At 35.4% G+C, this 23,809-nt stretch overlaps 1 protein-coding gene across 9 annotated transcripts in view; it reads right to left on the reverse strand.

Moving 5' to 3' along the window:
* LOC145680831 (ATP-dependent RNA helicase A-like) overlaps positions 1–23,809 on the reverse strand; it is a 189,649-nt gene that overhangs the window by 57,204 nt on the left and 108,636 nt on the right. For all 9 annotated transcript variants that reach the window (XM_081751929.1, XM_081751927.1, XM_081751930.1 and 6 more), the window contains 2 exons: positions 16,510–16,670; positions 5,517–5,675 (listed from right to left, as the gene is read on the reverse strand). In XM_081751929.1, the coding sequence (XP_081608055.1) occupies positions 5,517–5,675; positions 16,510–16,670 (320 nt within the window). The remainder of the gene's footprint in view (positions 1–5,516; positions 5,676–16,509; positions 16,671–23,809) is intronic.

The following is a 23,809-nucleotide window of genomic DNA, read 5'->3' on the forward strand; positions in this document are numbered from 1 at the left end:
TAATAATAATAATAATAATAATAATAATAATAATAATAATAATAATAATAATAAAATGTTTACGATTGAACTAAAAATACATCACTGTTAAAATATTTATTTCAGTAATCCTATATACGAATAAGTTTATGTCTTTTTAGGATTTCGGCAGAAACCTTCGCTGTTTCTCAACAAAACAGCAAAAAAGAAAGAAGATATGGTCAAGCCTTTCGTCATAAGGTATTTTTGTAGTCGCTTATTTCGAGAATGACTTCCGGCTTGAGATTTCAAATTCACAAAAAAAAGTTCTCTGAGACTATAATCCGACATAGGATATTCTAAATTCATACAGCTTTTGTTAGCATCGTATCTCCAGACTTACATGCATGGGCAGAACAGAAGAGTTCGGTATAACTAGGAATGGCTTTAATACTCAATTAAGGGATAAGGCATATTGTTTTGTTTACTCAAAGTTTCTCCTCTATAACGATAATCCAGCATTTATAAGTGTAAAATATAATAAATGAAAATATGCGGCTAAGTACAGACAATGTTTCATAAGCCGTGACATCACAAAACAGCAATAGTAAAACATGTGTATGGAAGAAAAACGACTGGTGAAACAAGTAGAAAACAATGTTACAGGTGTGGTTGAAAACAACATATAATATATACGAAATCTGTTTCTGAAATCATTTAATTTGCACTTAAGAATCAACTACTCATGAAAAGAGTAAGGAATTGGATATAGATGGGAATGAGCTCTCTTTCCGGTTGTTTTAGTTTTTAATGCAGACAGATCAAAGACTGAAAGAAGCATTTTAAAACATCCCAAAATTATTCACATGATGGGAAACATAACCAAAAAACAGCTTGATAACATTGTTTGTTTCTTTCTTGGCTGATATAGAGAGATAACCAAGACACTGAAAATCTTGGGATTGTGTTAAGATTAACACGCTGGAAAGATACTTATGGAGACGCTTGTGAACATTAAAGATGGAATGGACTACTACTACGTATTTGGCATGACGTTTCATGCTGCGGCCGGTGGGCTTATTCTGAAGACTGGTACCGAATATACCCAGTCCCTAGTTCCATTATCTTAGGACATAATTATTCTTGTGCACGACGAGCACCTTCAGGGTGTCTAGCTCAATGTTGATTCGCAATTAGTGATGTGATCTCTATACTCACGCAAGACTTGAGTGCGCGGCCAAAGTCCTGAGTGCCTACATGTTGACCTACTGTAGGTCAAGGCCTACCAGTGAAAGTATCAGCTTCCAGTTTCCACGATTTGACCATTGCCCGACAGAGTCCAACCCAACCTGGGAATCTCTGACAAAGCGAGGGGAATTAAGGCACAGTCCTGTCTACCTCTATCGTTCAGTGGCTACGGCATTCTGCATATAGGTACCACAAACACGTCGAGATACTCCTGTATCTCATCCGAGATCCAACGGTAAGTGTTAGGTCACTAGTTGACTTTAACGCCAGCCTCTTATCCAGTAAAGCTTCCTCCCTTCTACTGGGATCGGAAACTTTTACTCAGATACCCCAGATAGGCACCTTTTCCAATCACCGTTTAGTTTACCTGCCGGTAGGATTGTCCAAACAACAGCGGCTTCTTTTAATTACAATACAGGTACACCATACATCACCAGAGTCAATGACTGATGTAAAACGTCTGCTAACAGAATACTCATTTGGTACTTCCCTGGTAAGCTTCATCCAAGCAATACAGACTTCCTCTCTTTTATGTGTTTAGGTACTACGTACATGTTGAGATATCTAGATCTCCTCTCAGACGCAATGATACGCGTAAGCCACCATTCGGGTGAAGGCCCATGGCCATTGCTCTCCCCAGGTAGGACCACCTGAGTTAGACTTTTTCTCTTTTTCCCGTATTGAGGCACCACGTACACGACCAGACCCACTTGCACGTGTTAGTCGTCCATTGGGAGTTTGGTTTAACTTCATGCCCTGGTAGGGTTAAGATTTGTGAACATTCTGACCTTTATCTAACAGTGTTAAATATCAACTTATATAATCTGTAATAAAACTTTGGAAGGGAAAATAATAGAATGGAAAATGCCTCTTTCTGGGTTTGCAACTGTCAAAAGTGCAAAAAATCGGTTTTAGGGTCACCCTAGATTTTAAAACTATGACTCTTACTTCAAGCGATTCAAGAAATTATAGACAATCTAGTACAAGTTCAGTCTAATCTAAATATCCATTCTTTTTCAAACCACAACGAATAGTAAAAGGCAAGACTGGAAAACAGGATGATTTTCTAGAGTTGTTGATCAATTTACTCTCCTAACATCCGTTGTGTTGGGTCCAAACTTTCATGGGCTCCCACACAAGTGTAGCTAACGCTCGTATTTACAAATAAAGTATATACACAACACCACTCCTATCTAAGAAATATAGTATGAATTTCGACTATTTAAGTATCTATTAAAACATTATATATACTTACATCGACCGACCTCTGAATTATAACCACCATTCCGGGTGTTTCAATTTTCGTTTCCATGAAAATACTCATGAAACAATTCAAAAGTCATCAAATTTCTGTATTACCAATGGACTAACCTTTATTCTTATCACCAAAGGGTATATAGAAAAATTGATAAATCATATTTTTTAAACGCAATTTGAGCTCATTTAATCCCTAGAAAAGTTTAATTATTCTGACAATTTCGGAAATTTTAAATTTGAAAAAAAAAAAATCACAATTGAAAAATAGTGTTATTTTACCGGCTTTGACCCCCCCCCCTTATGAGTGGCCCTTCACCCAGGTTCAGCTAACATTCGCCTGGTGCAACGAACACATGAATTGGTCTATAGAAGACTAGAATGAGGTTTGCTTGTCTGAAGAGTTACGATTTTTAAAAATCTACTCCAAGGATGGTTGTGTGCGTGTTCAGTTGAAATTTTCTAGGTCGGGCTGGAGCTCTCGTCCCTGATGTCATCACATGCCGTAGCGGCGGATGAATGCTAAGGGACATGTTTACATGACAAGAACTATGTCCTCTGCTGGATGTAGACTAGTGCTTAACTGGTGTCAAGTATCTCGATTTCCTGCCAGACTGACTACATCCCATTATGTTGCACTTTGCACTTTATTCCCAATGGCAAAGGAACATGTAAGCGATAAGACACTTAAGCATTGTGTACGTTTTCTGCAGGGTGGTTTGAGGAGCACAGTGCAGAACTTCCAGCATCTTCCATGGCCTCCAACTCTCAGGATTTCAACCTCGTTTAGTACCTATGTGTTAGAACTGTTTGGGAACGGCTGTTAATTAATGTCAAAAATTATTAATAATGAAACTGACCAAACTTGTCATATACACAGCTCAAACCTAAATTGTGCCGCAACACAGGCAAAGACAAAAGAAATCTCAGGCCTATAAATAACTAGGATACAACCATACAAGAAAAAGTATAAACTTGTAATACTCTTAAATCCATTTATGATTTTATACTTCATCAAATATTCATGTATAAAACATAATCTTTGCAAATTCTCAAAATTCACTTGATCTGTCAAACAGGTCACTAATCTAAACCAAAACCTTTCAAGCCTCCACTAACTAACTAACTAACTAACTAACTAACTCTATGGCCTATGGAACCCGGAGGTTCAATGCCGCGTTCACAAAAGCTCTACATTGACTTCTATCCTTAGCTAACTGCATCCAGTTTCTACTTTGTATTCCAATCTCTGCGAGATCCATCTTAATATTGTCCTCCCATCTGCGCCTAGGTCTTCCTAATGGTCGTTTTCCGATTGGCCTTCCTGTCAAGACTTTGAAAGTGTTTCTACTTTCTTCCACTCTAGCTACATGACCCGCCCACCTAAGCCTCCTAGACTTCACGACCCTAACAATGTTGGGTAAACCATATAAATTATGTAGTTCCTCGTTATGAAGTTTCCGCCATTCCCCATTCCCGTTCCTCTTGGGTCCGAATATTCGTCTCAGGATCTTGTTCTCAAATACTTTCAGTCTATGTTCTTCCCTCAGAGTAAGTGACCATGTTTCGCAGCCATACAAAACAACAGGCATGATTACCGTTTTGTATATTTTAAGCTTCAAATTTCTCGACAGAATTCGCGACAACAAGAGATTTTGAACCGAATAGTAACACGAATTCCCTGCTTTTTGTCGACATTTAATTTCTCCGTGGATATGATTTTCCTCTGTTAATATTGATCCTAGGTATTTGAAACTATCCACTTTATCAAAAGTATCATTTAATATTTTAACGCATCCATAGTTTCCTGTATTCCGGTCCCGACTCACTTCCATGTATTTAGTTTTATCTGCATTTACTTCTAAACCCATGTCCCTGCAAGCGTTTAACAAGATCTCTGCATTTCTTTCTATTGTTCTCCTATCATCACCTATTAAATTTACGTCATCAGCATATGCCATAACCTGGTGAACACCGTTCAATTCTAGGCCCTGGTTGCTATCTTTGATTTTCCTTATAGCGTATTCCAGAACGAAGTTAAATAATAATGGTGACAACGCATCTCCTTGTTTCAGGCCATTTTCGACGTGAAAGCTCGTGGACAAAAATTCAAGCCTCCACTATTTACCTAAAATCCATGGTAAACTAAAACCATTTGAGAATGCTTCAAAGCATTGCCAGAACGAACTTAAAAAGAAATAATCTTTTATCTTTTTGAAATTTATATGAAATTGTATATTATATTTATTTGATTTAATTCAATAGATAATACACTTACATATTTGGAACCTGCGTACTGGGGGATCTATTGAATTAGCTATATTGAACTGTCACTTTTTATCACCATATAGGGTCTATATACTGAAAATGCAGATATAACCAGTGGCCATCAGTTACTATTTGGTACCAAAATGTTCACCATCCTCTTAGGTATTGATCAACACCAATATCATCTCTGTATGACTTCGGTTCCCGAGATATAGCTCCTTAAATCTCCCGAAATCGAAATATTTTTGGCCAATATCTCGGGAACGGTAAATGTGACTCCAGAAATTCCAACATTTGCTCGGATAGTTTTTGATGCTCTATCGAATGGAGGCCTCAAAATTGAAACATTCGCACATAACAAACAAGCAAGGAAGCAAGCAAACAAACAAACACACAGACAGTCAAACAAGCAGAGAGAGAGAGAGAGAGAGAGAGAGAGATAGAATTCAGTAACGAACTTTTCAAGTTAATTGAATATTGATTATTCTGGCCACTTTAATCATGCCAACTTTGTGGTACGCCATGGAATGTTAACAAATATTACAGACTACTCCACCTTCATTTCTATATCAAAGATCATAATATACGCATGCCAGGAGAATAACGACAACTCATTACTTCCCTGTCACATCGGAACGCTGTTGTAAGGAAGGAGAAATGAAAACCTACATGATACCAGATAGGTAGATATTATTTAGCAATTGGTCTATTTTAGTTCAGATACAATTTGTTAAAATTTCTGCAAACCCGAAATTCTACAGTAGCAAATATTTTGTTTAATTACTTACGTTTTGTTCTACGTTGCAACACACATTTGGAAAAAGGCCAAGACACAGAAGTGCAATGATCATATCAAGATTAGGGTCAAATTGATGGTATCTAAATTGGTGCTCCACGAAACACTCTTCCGGAAACCCATCAGAGATCATCAAATTCTTTATATGGTTCTGTAAAAGGGAAAACATTTAAGCTCTAAAATATGAATTTAAAAATATATATTGATGCCCTTCTGAATACATCTATATAACTTAGCCATTTCGACAACGTTAAATTTTGGTAGAGTTCGCAGTTTCAACTGAAGTGACTCTCGGTATTACTGAGTCTACATGTAGTGTTCGTAACATGTTGATATTTGTTATGTTGATATTTGTTTTGAATATTTCTTTTAATAGTACACTATTCTAGTTTAATTCTATCTCTCTATATATATTTATTACTGGTCTCAAAATATAACAGGGAATGCACAAAGGGCAAATATATTTATTATAACTAGACTTCGGATTTTTGCATATTTGCATGTTTTTTTCCTGATGTGATATTGATATGCTCTTTAAACAGAAATCCGTTTCAAGTGTTTTGGGATAAAATAGCAGAGTTTTATAGTGCATATATTTGCATATTTCGGAGGTTAGTGCATGTTTATGTCATTACTGCATATAAATGCATATCTACCGTAAAGGAACGATCAAATTTATAGTTTTTAACGTCCAACAACTTTCCTCATAAATGGAATATCAAGTTCCTAATATAAATTAGAGTCAAGATCTTAAAATGGTTGATTGTTGTCGGTTTACAATATCTTCCAAGGTCATGTGAAAGGAGAATAACAAAAGGGTAAGTGATTCATCCTCCCGGCAATGATGCGTGACTGTCAACTTTTCGGAAGAAGATGTAAATAACGGTGTCAAATCACCTATAACAAAATTTCCACGTCATACATCTCAGAAGTTAAAGTTGCTACTGATGTTTGTGTGTGTGTGTGGAGGAGGGGGATTTGAAATTGTGTGATCTTGTGGCAGTATAAGAATGCCAAAAGAAAAATCTAGGTCCATTTAGTTGTAGTGCGACATTTTCAAATTCGAATTTTAACTAGCTCAGAATATTGTCCAATTTTTGTTCACCCAAGAAAGAAATTTGTACCATTTAAATAAACGAGGGAAGGCCATTTTAAAATTTGTCCTCATCAATCATTTGTAGTGCGGCATCTTAAAACTTGAATTTTAACTATCTCAGAATTTTATCCAATTTTTGTCCTTTTTTGTCCACCCAAGAAAAAAATTGCACCATTTAAATAAACGGAGGAGGACCATTTCAAAATTTCGGTCACTTCAATCACCTGTAGTGCGACATCTTAAAATTGGAATTTTAATTAGCTCAGAATTTTGTCGAATTTTAAAACATTTTTGTATCACCAAGAATAAATTCTGAACCATTGAAATAAACCAGGGACGGTCATTTAAAATTTGGCCACTGAAATTACTTGCAGTGAGAAATTTTCAAATTCGAATTTCAGCTATCTCGATGGTACAAAAATCTACAAAAAATAGGGAAAATTCTAAACTAGTTAGAATTCGAATTTAAAGATGTCACACTACTGGTGATTGAAGTGGCCAAAGTTTTGAAATTACCTTCTTTTGTTAATTTGAAGGTACAATTTTTTATAGTACAAATATGTAAGGAAATTGGGCAAAATTCTGAGGTAATTAAAATTCAAATTTGAAAATGTCTCACTACGGGTGATCAAAGTGGCTGAAATTTTGAAATGGATCTCCCTCGTTTATTTGAATGGTACAATTTTTGTTCTTAGGTGGACAAACATGGAAAAAATTCTGAGCTAGTTAAAATTCAAATTTGAGGATGTCGCACTACAGGTGAATGAAGTGGCCGAAAATTTAAATGGCCCTCTCTCGTTTACTTGAATGGTAATTTTTTTTCTTGGATGGACAAAATTCTGAGCTAGTTAAAATTCAAATTTGAAAATGTCGCACTACATGTGATCGAAGTATAGAAGTATACAGGTATAACAATACACACTTCTCCCTCATACCTATTCTGTCTATCAATACAAAACTTGGAACACACATTTCTTATCTCCTATACTATTTTCCGAGATACATTTAGATAGTCTACTTTTACCCGGGGCCACTCCAGAAGGGTCCATGGGAGTTATTTCTGGAGGGAATTTTCCCAACATTTTCTTACCTGTTCAAATGCATTATGGATCCCAATACATAGCCTCTGGAAAGTTTGTGTTATGCTGAAGAGAATTAACTATAAACCGTTTTTCAATGAATAGTGTTGATGCAATAGCTATTTCACTGCGATTTTCTTTATACCAACAGGGTTAATGGGCCACAGGGACTTATTCCGTTGTTCATGGAACCTAATTTTTGGTTCATGAACATATCTTTATGTTTATCGAATAGACTAGATTTGATTCGGATGTCCGGATGGCACGTTCATGTCCGTTCCTTGTTAGCTAGTTAAAATTCAATTTTGAAGATATCTCACTACAGGTGGTCGAAGTGGTTGAAACTTTTAAATGGCCTTCCTTTGTTAATTTAAATGGTACAATTGTTTTTTTGTGTGGACAAAATTCCTGAGCTAGTAAAAATTCAAATTTGATGATGTCGCACTACAAGTGATCGAAATTTCTGAATGGCCCTCCTTTAATAATTTGAATGGTATATTTTTTTCTTGGGTGGACAAAAATTGACAAAAAATGAACAAAGGTGTCACACTACAACTAAATGGGCCCGAAAAATCTTCTAGAAGTTATCTTCTGAAGCAATGAATTGAAGTTGACAGACGTTAACAATTCAAGATGAAAATATATTTTGCAAAGTGTATGCTAAACAAGCAATACTTTCAAAGTAAGTTTGTTTTCAGAAAATGACATTTCTATTTTGTTCGACAGCAAAAGCTCAAACTTTATTTATTTATTAAGGGGCCGCGGTGGCTCAGTGGAAGAGCGTTCACCTCTGGTGCTAGGGGTCCCGGGTTCGATCCCAGCCCCCGCCAAGTGAACTTTGTGGTGGACAAACACCGTGTGCGTGGGTTTTCTCGGGGTTCTCCCGTTTCCTCCCACTTTCTTCATTCCACCATTTCATTCATTACTCATCATCACCGTCTCCTTTAGCCTAACCGGCATAACCGTGGGACGTAAAACTCACAGATTTAATTTCATTTCATTTTTTTATTTATTTATTTATTTATTTTTTTGCCTTCTTATATTTTCAGTTTCAAGTCTGGTAAGAAGTTTATGCAACTATGAAACAGCCTAGATGTAGATTTCTTTTTGCATACTTGACAGAGTTTATCCCAAAGAAACCGTAGAAAAATGTATTTCGGGAAGAAATGAACAACTATTTTAAAAATGAGCTCTAAATATGATAGTATTTAAATGTAAGCTTGTGTTGCTTTCATACACACTTCTGTCTCTCGAAACGTAAATTCCCCACTAAGTCTTCTGTTATGTTTTCGATAATATCACCTTCTTCCCATTTATTCCTTGCTCAAACCACTTTATTCCATTTAAAGTATCAATATTATACATTGTAAATTATTGCTGTTTGAGACGGACAATGTTACGGTAGGAGAAAATTGGATACAAAAAATAATTTCAAGTGGATTTATTTTCTTTTAAACAAGAACATAAGGGTTTTTAATATAGGCTTTTAATACAGTAAAAATTTCCTTCAATAAGCCCCTTTTTAAACAGAACTTTATTTTAAACGGAAATATTTCACGACTCCATGAATTTAAAGGTAAAATAAAATGTGTTAAATTGTCTTGATTAGGCGAAACCTGTGTTGCGAACAACAGATGTTAAAATACACTTTTTAATGGAAATCAAGTTCCGTAATGCAGTGTTTAAAAATTTTTTAGACATTCTGTGAGAGGTTAGGTATATGAACTATGTTGTCTGTAAAGGTCTTCGTTTACTTGTTACCCTACACATTTACTCTTTAGTCCACCACCATGTAAGGCCCTAGCAGGGCCGTAACTTATGGGGAGGCAGGGGAGCAACTGCCCTTCCAGGAAAGCTCCCCGCAATTCAAGGGGGCCCATTTTGAGACAAAATTTTCTTACTTCATATACGATACGAACATTAAATTATAAATGAAGCATCAAACATGATCACTACATTACACAAACAAAACAACACACTAAAGGTAAATAAAATAAAAATGAGTCGTGGGCCCATTTCAATAAGAAATGTCTACAATTAGGGGCCCTAGAAATAATATTTATTCGTATGGCTTTGGGATTTGTCAATGTTGTCCACTTAACTAATTTATGTATGGAACGGGCCCAGGGGCTTAACTAACGGCCCCGCAGACTTTGTGCGGGAGGGCCCACAGACTCTGGGGGCCCATAAAGAGTAAAAGAAAAATGGAAAGGGTTGGCCCAAGAATTAGAAAAACAACTTCTTCTAGGGGACCCAAATACGCGTATTAATGCTTGCCCCCCTCCCCCCCGAAAAAATCTAAGTTACGGGTAATCTGAGATACTGTGCGCCTTTTTGTACGAAGTGCAATTTACATAGTTATCTCCAAATACCAATCGTTCTCTAGCTGCTCTAGAGACAGGAACAAGGAGCATAATATACACAATAGATCAAAAGGGAGCCAAAAGTAGAGGGAGGAGCGCTGAAAAGGGAATAGCAACTACTTTTTGTTTTGGCCTTTGAAACCGTATGTAGGCTCTTTTTTGTTCACTGTAAGTTTTATGTGTATTAATTCGTAGCATAAATAAATACTGTAATTGAATACGGTAGGCCTATGTACAACATTTTATTTTATCTCACTCCATGTCCATTATATGTATGTACCTTATTTATTTTTTAAGCATAGATTTATCTTCGTTAACTTTAAAACCTTTAAAGGAAATTTTGCGAGTCTTGTTCAATTTCGCTGGACAGGTTTTAATATGTGCTTATGCCAGTAATGTTTATTCACTTTTCTGAGTATATTTATTCTTTATTCACAGATACTTGGCGCATTATGTACCTGAGCGTCAAGGGGGGCCCCCTGTATATATCTATATCTATATCTATATCTATCTATCTATCTATATATATATATATATATATATATATATATATATATATATATATATATATATATATATATATATATATATATATATATATATATATATATATATAAGTAGAGGTATTTTAATTTCACATTCCGACTGTTGTGAGCTATGAGCTATTTGAACCCGAAGTAACCAAATTTATTTAAGAAGCCTTGGACGCTTGCGGAGCTGAAAACAATAAAAGCGACCTGCGTTTATCAGTACTCATTTCAGTTCATAACGAGATTAGAAGAGCGATGATTAGGACTTTAAAGTGCATTTGAGCTGTTTGATTCAATAACGAAGCAGACGCCCCCAAGACCAATCGGACAAGCATTTCTTCGAAACACACATTCAATAGAAGCGAAAAATTCTGGCATAAAATTCTTGTCTAATGTGAATAAAGTGTTCCTGGGAACAACAACGCACGGATTTCAGATTTAACAGCAAGTAACATTGCTTCTTTGAAATACTGTCCCTTAACGACCCGTGTCACGGAAGGAACATTTTTGATGTACAGTAATGTTTTAACTGATAAATGCAAGTTTTCGCTAGAAAACACCGAAAACTACATAGTTGTCTATTGTAACATGAATGCATCATAGTTATACACAAATATATGCAGTTCAAGTAATGCAGCTTTTTTCACTAAAGATAATAAAATTTCTCATTTAACTTTAGCTTTTGATTGCTGCATATTTACAATTATTAGTGCATATTTGCATATTTTCAGTGCATATTTTCGTGATTTTTAGCGCATATTTGCATGCATATTTTGCCGTTTTTTAGTGCATATCGATCCGAAGTCTAATTATAACATATCTGAGTAACGGCTGAATATATCAGATTTTCTAAATCAGTGGAATCGGCAGATAATAGTTTTCTCCTTCTAGGGCACTTTTAACCAATTGCAGCACTTGCTGGTTATTGGTATTCAGATGTAATCTAGCAGTGTGAAGCCATTTTAAAAATAACTTATCGTTCTACGGAGATGTAGTTACCGCTAAACAACTAAAAATATTTAATGATTACTAAGAAATATTTATGACAATCTCCTAGATGAAGGTTTTGAAAATCGATGCAAAAACGACAGAATACAATGGCCACTAATAGAGCTTCGATATATCTCGTAGCATAAAGATATGTCTTCAAGCATGTGAAAAGTAAATTAAATGATAGATTTTATTTCAGTCCATCGAGGATAGTAAATTGTTTGTCATTCAGACAGAAAAAGACATTCATAAAATAATAATAATAATAACAATAATAATAATAATAATAATAATAATAATAATAATAATAATAATAATAATAATAATAATAATAATAATAATAATAAGAAGAAGAAGAAGAAGAAGAAGAAGAAGAAGACGAAGAAGAAGAAGAAGAAGAAGAAGAAGAAGAAGAAAAATTTAAAAAATAAAATTAAATCATTCAGTTTAACGTGCTATGGTTATGCCCTATTTAGACTAAGGGATACGATTATTAAAGCAAGTGAATGATGGAAGAACTGATGGCATGAGAAAGTGGGACGAAAGTAGTACTCCGAGAAAATCCACGGACACGATGCTGTTCACCACAAACCGGGGATCAAACCAGGCACTCCACGCACCAGAAGTAAGTGCTCTACCACTGAGCCACCGCGCCCCCCAGAAAAAGAAATGACATAGATGGTAAAATAGTTGACAGTGGCGTATCGTTCTATTTAGGGTATCTGCATGATTATTCCTAATATGCCCCGGGTGGGAGAGGGTTAGAATTTGAACGTATTACGGTTAAATTCAAGAGAAAACCAAGACTGCTGAGCTCTTCGCCACAATTTTATGGGAGGAGCCGCGGCTTTCCACCAAATCGCTAAGTTAAATGCCGTTTTATATATATATATATAAATTTAACAAGAAGAAATCAAAATCTTAGAACAAAGCTAGTTTTAATTAAAAATAATAAATGTGTAACAGTTTTGCCAAGATGTTTAGTTAGTTGACGAAATTGTTACACATTTATTATCTTTAATTAAAACTTACTTTGTTCAGAGATTTTTATTTCTTTTAGTAAAGTTAGTAAAGGAAAGCAAAGCTAACATGAACCTGATAGTACATAAATATATCTATTTTTACGTTACAATCTTAGCAGCTTCACACACTTATGGAGTGTTAAAAATTTAGTTGATATTAGTTGTCAACTTCTGTCTTTGTGGGACAATGTTGTTCACAGTAGCCACTTGAGATATTTATTTGATTTTCTTAAAAAAAAAAAAAAAAAAAATACATATAAAAAACAACCAACATACTGTGAATACATGTGAGAAGCTACCATTTCCGTCCTTACAATTACTTTTCAATTTGACGGAAGTTTTCCATGTTAATTCTAATCATTACTGCAAAATGGCTACAATACGAGGAAGAATCAGAAACTCAAGTTACAAGTTACTATTTCGTCTGTTATAGAGAAATGAGGAGTGTACAGTAATTTTAATAGACGAAGTTTGCAACTGTGCAGAGTTCAAGCCACCTGCCACCTACGGCGCTAGTTGTAGGTAAACACAAATGGCGACTTGTTTGGGAAACTGGTTTCGCGAAGAAGTCTACTCAGTTATTCGATTTCTATGGGCGAAACATGTAACCGCAGACTGTATGTCTCGTCAACATGTCGCCGAATAGTATAAAAAGTTTGTGGCTGGTAGAGAAAACGTCACCGACAAGGAGCGCAATGGCCGACCCAATACGAATCAACAGATTTGAACATAGCTCGCGTGGAGAGCCGATACAGGACAACAGGAGGATCATGTCATAACATTTGATGGCAGAATTAGGAATGTCATTCGGAAGCGTTTGTCACATTGTGCACGATATTCTGTAGTACAGGAAAGTTCCTTCCCGAATGGGTTCCACGTAATATGTCCAACGAACACAGGGAGAAGCGCACGGAAACAAGTCTACAACTTTTGGAATAGTTCTCTACGGAAGGGAACTGTTTTCTTCAACGCATTATCACGGGTGGCGAAACATGGACAACCTCAACGGTAAGCGGTCATCAAAGGAGCGGAAACACCCTTCCTCTCCAAAGACAAAGAAGTGTAAGGTGGCGGCCTAGAGGGTGTACAGTGACGGCTAACTGATACTGTGAGACCTCCATACGATTGCAGTAAACAATCAGGAGGAAACAGCCAGGACTTCTCACCGATTCGGTATGACATCATCAACCACCCTCCTTATAGCCCAGCCCTCGCTTCAAGCGACTTACACCTGTTCACGCATTTAAATGAGCACCTAGGAGGCCATCACTTCGCTTCAGACGAGGGGTGAAACATTTTGTAACAACGTGGCTGAGCACGCAAAGATAGAATTTTTACGAGGAGGGAATCTTCAAACTTATCCCACGACGCGACAAGTGCCTCAACCGATATGGAAACTGTCAAAAAATAATCTAATGTATGTACTATCTGTTGGTTGTATGAAATAATATAGCCTATACACGTTTCATTGCAGGTTTTGTAACCTTACTTTCAATCACTCCTCGTAATATTACCACTGGAAACATTCAATTGTCTTTAAGTCATCAATAATAATAATAATAATAATAATAATAATAATAATAATAATAATAATAATAATAATAATAATAATAATAATAATAATAATAAATTAAAAAATAAAATAAATATACTGAAAATAAAATTTTTTGTCTAACGCCCCGCTATTAAGCTGTCTGGTCTAATAAAATATCCTGTAGATGCAAATTAATTATGACAGAAGAACTAATGGTATGAGATAGGGAGAAAACGAGAAAATCCCGAAATGTAACATACTTTGAACTTACATTATTGAATAGGTATAGTGAAGTGACTTCAGCTGGTTGTGTAATATTTGATCACAATTGCACAAAACTATAGCGTTAAAGATAGAAGTAAGAAATTGTTAATTTGAACCACTTTCAGGTGAAATAGAAGGTTAAGGGAGGAAACAGAATCTACTCTTGGGAAGCTGAATCGAATGCAAAAAATTGCACCTCGATATCTCTTACCGTTTTTACTATACGGAAACTAGTATTGGAATCGGAAGTAGTAATAAATTTCAACCACTTCCGGTTTTGTAGTGTGCTGCAGGTTGTGATGGTATGTTTCTTGAGACCTTGAATCATTTGTAGAAAACTGCTTGTTGCTACCTAATAACATTTTTTGATCCATGACGATAAATGCTAAAACCGGAAATGGGTAATTTAAACCACTTCCGGTTTGAATAGAGGGTTAATAAAGAAAATGCAACCTATTCTTGTGACAATAAATCGATTGCAGAAATCTGATCTCGATATCTCTAAATTAATATTGAAACTTGCAATAGTAGTAAATTTAAACCATTTCCAGTATCTGCAGTGTGTTACGGGTTGTGACGATATGCTCTCTTGAGACACTGTATCGTCTGCGGAAAACCGCTTGTGGCTATCTATTACCATTTTTGTTCGATGGTGATAAGTTTTGAAATCAAAAATTGTTCATTTGAATCAATTCCGGTTTGAATAGACGGTTAATGAAGAAGACGGAACTTATTCTTGGCAATCAATCGATTGCAGAAAACCGCATCTCGATATATCTTTCCGTTTTTTACTCTGTGAAAATCAGTATTGAAATCGGAATATTAAATTTGAACCACTTATGGTTTTGGTAATGTTCGAGATAGTCATGGTAAGTTGCTTTGAAATCGGTGCGTTGCTGAATCGGTTGAAAAAAAAAAAAAAAACAGCTTCTCGCTATCTGCTACTGTTTCTGTTCTATGGTGGTAAATGTTGAAACCAGAAACGGCTAATTTGAACCACTTCAGGTTTCAATAGAGAGTTAACAGAGGAGATGGAACATATTCTTGGATTGCTAAAAACCGCATCTGGATATTTCTTACCACTTTCGCTCTAATACCTGTTGACGGACGAACGAACGGACAAAGCCGTTCTATAAGACTTTAGACATCTATGCTTAGCATAGTTCGAAAGTATAATAAGAATGATTTCAGCGATTCGAAAAATCTCAAAAGGAAAAATAACTGTGCAGAAAACTGTTGAAAAACATAATACTAACTATGCTTAACTATTCTGGACGAAATTCACAAGGTCCAAAAAAAGCACGACAGACCCAGGAAAATCTAAATTGTAGTTAGACAGGGTGTTATGAACTCGTTAAAATCAAGTACGAACTTAATGATACGTCAAGAACGTTAGAAAGTTTCATCTATACATTGGAAGGGACACTGAACAAGTGCTTTTCAAGTCCTTTTCATGCGTCACTTGCAAAAACACATATTTCATCTTTCATGCAAATGATGATGAATTTGAGACGCTTCAGACACAGATTGGAGGAACTTAAGAGCTTCTAAGGACATGCGAAGGAACGGTTTTCTCTTAAGACATGAAGTTACGGAAGTGCGGTAACTTTTATTCCGTGAAAGTGATGCTATTTTCAAAGTAACAATTATTGATTTTTACGTAGGTACATATTATTTTGCATAATTTTATTTCTATAATTATTAATAAAAATTACGGCTCAAGTCACACCATAGACCTCTGACTTTGTCCATTTATTATGTTTAATCATATGACCGATTTACCCGACGGGTACGTACTGTACATATTATCTTACACCTAAATTTAGATCGCAAAATACAGCGATATATTCATTTGAAAGGTAAGACATTGACATATTTAAATTACAGTTTCGAAATTTTTTGGTCAGAAATTTAATTCCAAAAAAGTTATAAAACTCTCTGAAGTCACCACATTTTACGGTATATTTTCGATGTATAATATTCAAAAAATTCGTTAAGAAACGAAAGTGACTTTTAACATATATACACACAAAAATTACTCTTTAAAATATATTGTCTTCTTTTAACATATATACACACAAAAATTACTTTTTAAAATACATTGTACCTTCGCCTTTTCCATATTTTGAAGTCTTTCATTGTCAAAGAAATGTTTTGTACAAAATGCCTCCTTATTTTCGGCTTTTTTGAAATTATGAAATCCATTCAATACACAAGTATGATCAGAACAGTGACTTCCAGCCCAATTTCCTGCCTTGTGGTTCCTATCTGCAAGAAAGAAAAAAAAAAAATAGAAATTAATTCCCAGTTAGACTAACATTTCTTCTTTGTTACTTCAACGTGAAGGCTATGGAACCCTTTAGGACTGAACTTATTCGTGAAAAGACTAAATACAAAGAAACAGAGATTTTCTCACCTTTAAACCAGTGCTCGATTCCATAGCAAGTGATCTGTTTTCTTTAGTTCAACCAGGTAAATGCTAGATAGTACTTATTACATCAGTTATAAGAGATTCCTGAAAGGTTTTATCCTTATTGTAGGGTATATTATCCGGATCACTTAAACCTAAGGTAGAATATGATCCCGCTTTAGATGTGGACGGTATAGGTGGATTTCGAACGTCGTTGCTATACAACTGTACTTATGAATATAACACCACTCGTGTTGAATATAACACCACTATAAGACACACAATCAACTTCAGCGATACTATTTATCCTATTTCATCTCGATTTCCGTTTTACATATATGATCAACTTCCATAAATCCACCTTGGATAACAGTTTCTCATACATTTCGATAAATCGCCTATGATACACATTTTCTTACAAATCTCACTAATCTCAATAAGTCCACCCAGGATACACAATTATACAATACTGTTACAGGATACGTGTTTCCGTGTTTATTCCTGCGTTCACTTGGTCGGAATTCGAGTAAGTTAAAGATTAAAACCGAGAACCTAGAATTTCCATTCGTTCCTAGAATACTGTCATTGTTCTCCTCGAATCTCGAATTTACGAACAATAACAGTATTGAACTCGTTTCTGAAACAGGGTTGATAATAAAAGCATTCATTCTAGCCAGAGGAAATGACAGAGGACTGGGAGAATCGTACAATTTCTGTATTGAAATTTATTGCAATTGGAAAAGGAGAGGATACATTTTAATGTGTCTTCTTAAGTCTGATATCGTTGCATGCTATATACAGGGGAATGTAGAATACAGAAAAGAAGAGTGTCATTGACAGTCACGGCTTCGAATCCTAGGAAAAAGATGTAGATCGCCTTCAGGGTTGTAAGAAAAAGTCTGGTCTCGCTGTAGCCTCAATACTTCACGATGGTAACTACAAAAAGACTCAAAGAAGAGGCAAATTATTATGGTGGAATATTTCCGCCTGGGATATAGATATTGTAATGGAAACTGCATTATTCCATTGCATAGCGGTACAATTAATCTATGGGCAAAGAAGAACAAGGCATATTTTCTTGGTAATGAAGAACAAAGCGTATTTTCTTTTTATCAAAAGCAGAATGAAAGATCTTTAATTCAAATCGGGCATTATAGGTTTAACCAGCAAGGAGTTTACAGATATCCTGAGATGTGGGCGTAATTCTCTATCCTCCTCCAGATTCCGATTCATGTCAACTCACCGAAGAAGAAAAAGAATAATATTCCCCTCCCCCTCTATTTTCTGGTAGCTAGCAAGTCGTTATAGAAAAAGTGGACTCAATATCCATTGGAGGTCAAACTCCGCTTCCACTGCTGTTCACTGAGCGGAAGTATGGAATCTATAAAAGCGCAAGAATTTCGCTCATCGATTGATTGTTCAAGGACGCAATGACTGACATACATTTCATTCTTGTCGGATTCTCTGTCTAGTTTGTTTCAGGTGTGTAACCTGCATAACTTAGCACTTCGTGGACATGGAATATGGCAGCTGGACGCCGGAGATAGTAGGAATCCGTAGTCTAATGTGAACTTAGACTCTGTGTGAGTCAGTCTAGTGGACGGTCCTGAACACTTAGATTGATTGGAACTTCAAGCAGTTGTTTCACTCATTATATTCCTCGGACTTAGTCAGATCGGAAGAAATGATTATAATTTCAACAGATCAATTCAGTCTTGTCAGCTATTGGTATTCGCCAACTGAAGATAGTTCTGCTTCATATATTTTGGCAGCAAATCTAAAACAGTTTCTTTGCAGACTCATGTATCATGTGAGAACATCTACAATTTGGGAGTAAGTTTATTTAGTAAATTATATTCAAGCATTTATATTTAAGTAACCTAACGCGAACCCCAATCATATTTATCACAGTTCTGACTGGCGATGACCAAGTTCGAGTTTGTCACTTTTGTCTATTGATATGTACTATTAAAAAGTCTACATAGGGACGTTGATTTATCGAAAAATCTACTTGTTAAAAACTGAAATGCTTTTATTATTATTATTATTATTATTTTATTTATTTATTTATTTTTTTTTAACGTTCCACGGGTATGCTCTTTAGGCTAAAGGAACAAATGATTAATGAAAGTAAATGATTTTGATTTTTTTTTTTTTTTTTTTTTTTTTTTTTTGTGCTCTCCCACCGGAAATCGAGCCTGAGATCACGTGCACCACAGACACGGGAAGAGCTCTACATACGGTAAAATGGTTGATAGCAATAATATTTTGCTAGCTTCGTCGACTTTCAATGCTCCAACACTAACGTTGTCTTATGCGCTAAAGAAAAAAAAATGACTTCTCAACAAGATCCGGGTCCTGTTGATGAATATGCCTCCAGACGCAATAAGTTAACATTGATTTTTTTTTTATATCGAACATACAATAGGAAAAATAAGTATATAATAGTACAACACCAATATTTACAGATTTTAAAATAATGTAGGACTTGATTAAAAGAGAGACTACACAAAGCTCGGAAATATTCGCAGTATACAAGACTGTCAAATTAGTGAAAGCATCTCTTAGTACGTCAAACAGCAAAGTGCAAATAGGAAGAGAAGATGTCTAATTCTTTCATAAATTATAAGAGTCTGAAGCAAGAAAACGCCTTATTCCCTGTTACTTTTTAACTTTGCTTTAGAATAACGTGATTAGAAAATTAAAGTTAACAACGAAAGACTAGTATTCAATGGGCTGAATTGGCTACTTGTGTTGCAAGGTGTGAATAGGGAAAGAGATGTCTAATTCTTTCATAAATCATAACGGCTTGATGCAAAGAAATGCCAACAACAAACAATAGGGTTAATTTTTACGGTTGTAAGAAGACATATATCGGATTTAATTAGAATCGAGAGTTATCGTTAAACAGACAAACAGATTGTTATACACGTAGATCCAAGTTGATTTGAATGGTAGAAGCTCGTTTACATTAGCTTCTGTAATCATTGAGATTATCTCATTTTTGTATCTCTCTTCAAAGATGGCTCGCGCAATTTGTGGGTCCAGCTCAAGTTGCAAGAAGTTGGAATCCTAAGATAGTTGTACATCTTCCGTGAATGCACTAACAGACGTATTCTTGTCTTTTATTTACAAGTACTACCGAATTCATATAAAGACACTACCGTCAACCATCAAGACGGAGTATTAACTTGTAGGCGGAACCAGCCAGATATAAGGCAGTTATTTTCCATCTATGAGGTGGTATTGCAGTGAACACTATGGAGAGACAGAGCAAAATGCGAGTGGTGAATATTTAACATTATACGTAGCTGAATGAAAGTTTATGATGTGTGGACAGCTATCCATGTTCTATTCATTGGGTGCAGCAATCATCGAAAGTCTATTTACGTAAATACTGTTTGAGCATGGATACACTAATTAATTTATAAAGACGATGCAGTATATAAATTAATGTTGAACACTGTTTACTTAAAATCCTAGCCTAACCGTTGAGTCCATTTTTACTTTCGCTGATAATGCTAGGGATTATATACTATTTTCAGCTAATGGTCATTCTTATGTTACAAGGTATCATCAAAAAGTATGGTGAATGTAGTAGCACAATGCCATCTATCGATGTTGTATCCATTTCAACTAGTAAGCCAAGTAGCCTAAACCTTTGGTAGAGGCAGTGTCGAGTTTGAACGAGTTGTGATAAGTTAGCTGGCTTTCAGAGGCAGGAGAGTAAGGACGTGTTAAGAGTGTCTGTCGCGCGCCAACATTAAGTTTTATTTTAAGCTGCAAAAAAGTGCCAAAGAAGCTCACGAAATGTCAAAATCAGTGTATGGCGACGAAGCGGTGGTATTGAAGACTGTTTACAAGTGATATGAGCGATTCAAAAGCAGCAAGGAGTCGGTTGAAAACGAGAAACGATCGAGGCGTCCTTCGACGTCAAAAACGGATGAAAATGTGCAAAAAGTAGCACAAATGATTTGTTCGAACAGGCGAATGATAATTCGAGAGCTTTCCGCAGAACTAAACATTTCGTATGGGTCCGTGAAAAGCATTTTAACCGCCGATTAAATAGGCAAATGGCTTCCTTCTTTACCACGAAAACGCGCCGTGTCACACCTTGCTTTTGATCCGCGAGCTTTTGGCCGAAAAAAAAATATTCCTCTCTGTCCACATTCGCTGTGCTCTCCAGATACAGCACCATGCGACTTCTGGCTCTTCCTAAAAATTAAAACTATGCTTAAAGGAAAAAGTTTTGACACAATTACTGACATTTAGAGGGCAACGATAGAGCAGCTGAACGCCAGAAATGCTTCCAGTCACGGATTCAACGTTGGGATAAGTATATTGCTGGCCAAGAATAGTACTTTGAAGAAGATTAGGTTAAATTCCATGTAAGCTTATTACTTTGTTTCTAATAAAATTTATTTATTTATTTATTTATAACAGGTTTCAGATACAGCACTAGGCCATTTTACACTGAAACATTTTAACAATTTGATAACATTACAATTCAACATGGGCGGCGATTAGGGGGCAAAGGGGGGCAGTTGCCCCCACACTTTTTTGAAGTAACCAATTAATGTATATAGTTTCATTTGGAAATGTAACGATTTTGTATGTGTTACTGATTAATAGGAAAAAATGCTCCCATATAATATTTGCTGCTGCGTGAATACGTATTGGTTGTCTTCCCGTGGAGTAAAGAAAGCTACAGTAATTGCGTTTTAATCGCCACAGAAAATAACCCCAAAAAATAACCTATTGGAGCACAATTTCAGCATACTTTCATTTCTTCTTACAAGGGCTCGATATGTTAGTGAGCCGCTTTGAAGCTAATCGAAAGAACATTATGCAAAAAAGTAGGGCCTATTTCACAAGTTATTCTTTAATTGCACAAAAATTGAAAGTTCCTAAAATGTCTTTTCTTCGTTCTAAAGTAAGGAATATCGATTAAAAAGAACGTGATAAGAAACAACTTCTACTTTTTCCATTGTTTTGTAGTGTAATATACGAGTGAAGTGTTGTGTTTAGGGGTGTACAAGTGTATATACAATAAAATTTAGTAAATTGAACATAATTCTAGGTTTTAAGTTTATTTTGTATAACTGAAGTGTGGATTGATTCTAAGTATTGTTGTGTTTTGATGTGTTCCAAGAAAGTGAAAACTGCACCTAATGGCAACGAACATATTTCAAGAAGTTGCAAAAGCAAATATTTCTTTAAATGTCGTAGCATATGCTTGTAGTATTTACTGTCTTTCATTTTCTAAGAGTAATAACATACATTTAATAGCATGTGTGGAATTAAATATTAAGTTTTTCATTAATCCTCAGTTTCAATATAACTTTTGCAAAACAAGCATCATTATTCATTACTATGATTAATATTATCCTTTCTATTTATTTGTTTTGCAAATTTATTAAATAATCTGATCACACAATTTTCCAGACAGAATTTTAAGATGTTCATGAGCAAGGAATCAAATCTCTTCTTACACTTTCGTTGTTTAAGAGTACAAAGGGCTAGTATCTACTTGCGTTGTTCTTCTCAATTTACTTAATAAACTATTATATACGATATACGGTATTTTAACTGAAAATATAGTATCCTATTAGTTATACAACCTTTCGTCAAACAAAATGTTAGAAACAACCAGGAAAACTAACATTTATATACAAATATTCAGATCATGTCTTGCCCCCTCACTTTTAACGTCCAACCGCCGCCACTGCAATTCAATAACAATTTGAGGTCAAGATGGTACAACACAGCAGCGACATCACAAAAATAGCTTATTTATAGATGATCTGAAAGTATACTCATTGAGAAAACGTCTACAGTTTCTGGTAACTTATTATAGGTACTGACAATTCGGTTTAAAAGGGACCTTTGGACAATATTGACTCTCGCCGCTCGCGTGTAAAAGAGATCACTAGACCGTGTTGTTCTGGCGGGTACGCGAAAATTGATCTGACTTAACAGCTGTTCACATGATATGTGGCCATTTACATTTTTTTTTGCAAAAATATTAGGTCAGAAATTTTGTTTCTCACTAAGGGCGGTTTGATATTGAGGGATTTTAAAACGTCATTTTCTAGAAGTGTTCGGAGGTGAGGTACTCGGTAGGATACAATGGCTAAAAAGAAATTAATATCGGATTATTATTATTATTATTATTATTATTATTATTATTATTATTATTATTATTATTTTATGAGTAGGGCAGGCCATAGACCAGATAGGAGAACAGTACTCAATAATGGGAGCAACATATGACTTATAGAACAAGCTTAAGGAATTAGGAATTTTTATGTCAGTGAAGCGATGAAGGAGTCCCAGTTTTCTCATAGCAGTACAAGATATTGTGCTTATATGATCCGCAAAAGCAAGCTTACTATCAAAGATTACACCAAGATCTCTGAAGGAGGAGACAGGATTTATGTTCTTATGACTAATTTTGTAAATGTGTTTTATAGGTTCCTTTTTTAGAGAAATCGAAAGAGAAGCACATTTTTCGATGTTTAGGCTAACTTTCCAAGAGTTACACCAGTTGAGAAAAATTGAAGCATCATGTTGAAGAGCAAGCGCATCGTACTCGGATTGAACTTGTCTGTAGAGTTTGCAATCATCAGCGAATAGAAGAATATTGGTAGAGCTGTTTGTGACCAAAGAAGGCAGATTGTCCATGTATAATAGGAATAGAAGTGGACCCAGAACACTGCCTTGAGGAACTCCAGAAGTTACGGGAATAAAATCAGAAAAGTAACCTGAAACTGAAACTCGTTGTGTCCTATTACTGAGATAGGTTTCCAGAAGACTAAGCAATTTGCCATGTAAATTGAATCTAGAATATAGTTTGTATATAAGAAGATGATGTGGAAGGGAATCGAAAGCCTTAGTCAGGTCCAAATACAAAATGTCGAGTTGAGAATTTTCTGAGATGCTTTCCACAGCATCGGACAGAAGAACAGATAAATTAGTAACACAAGATTTTCCTGGC

Source organism: Thermobia domestica, chromosome 3 (genome assembly GCF_964235325.1).
Source record: "Thermobia domestica chromosome 3, izTheDome1.hap1.1, whole genome shotgun sequence".
Classification (NCBI taxonomy): Eukaryota; Metazoa; Arthropoda; class Insecta; order Zygentoma; family Lepismatidae; genus Thermobia; species Thermobia domestica.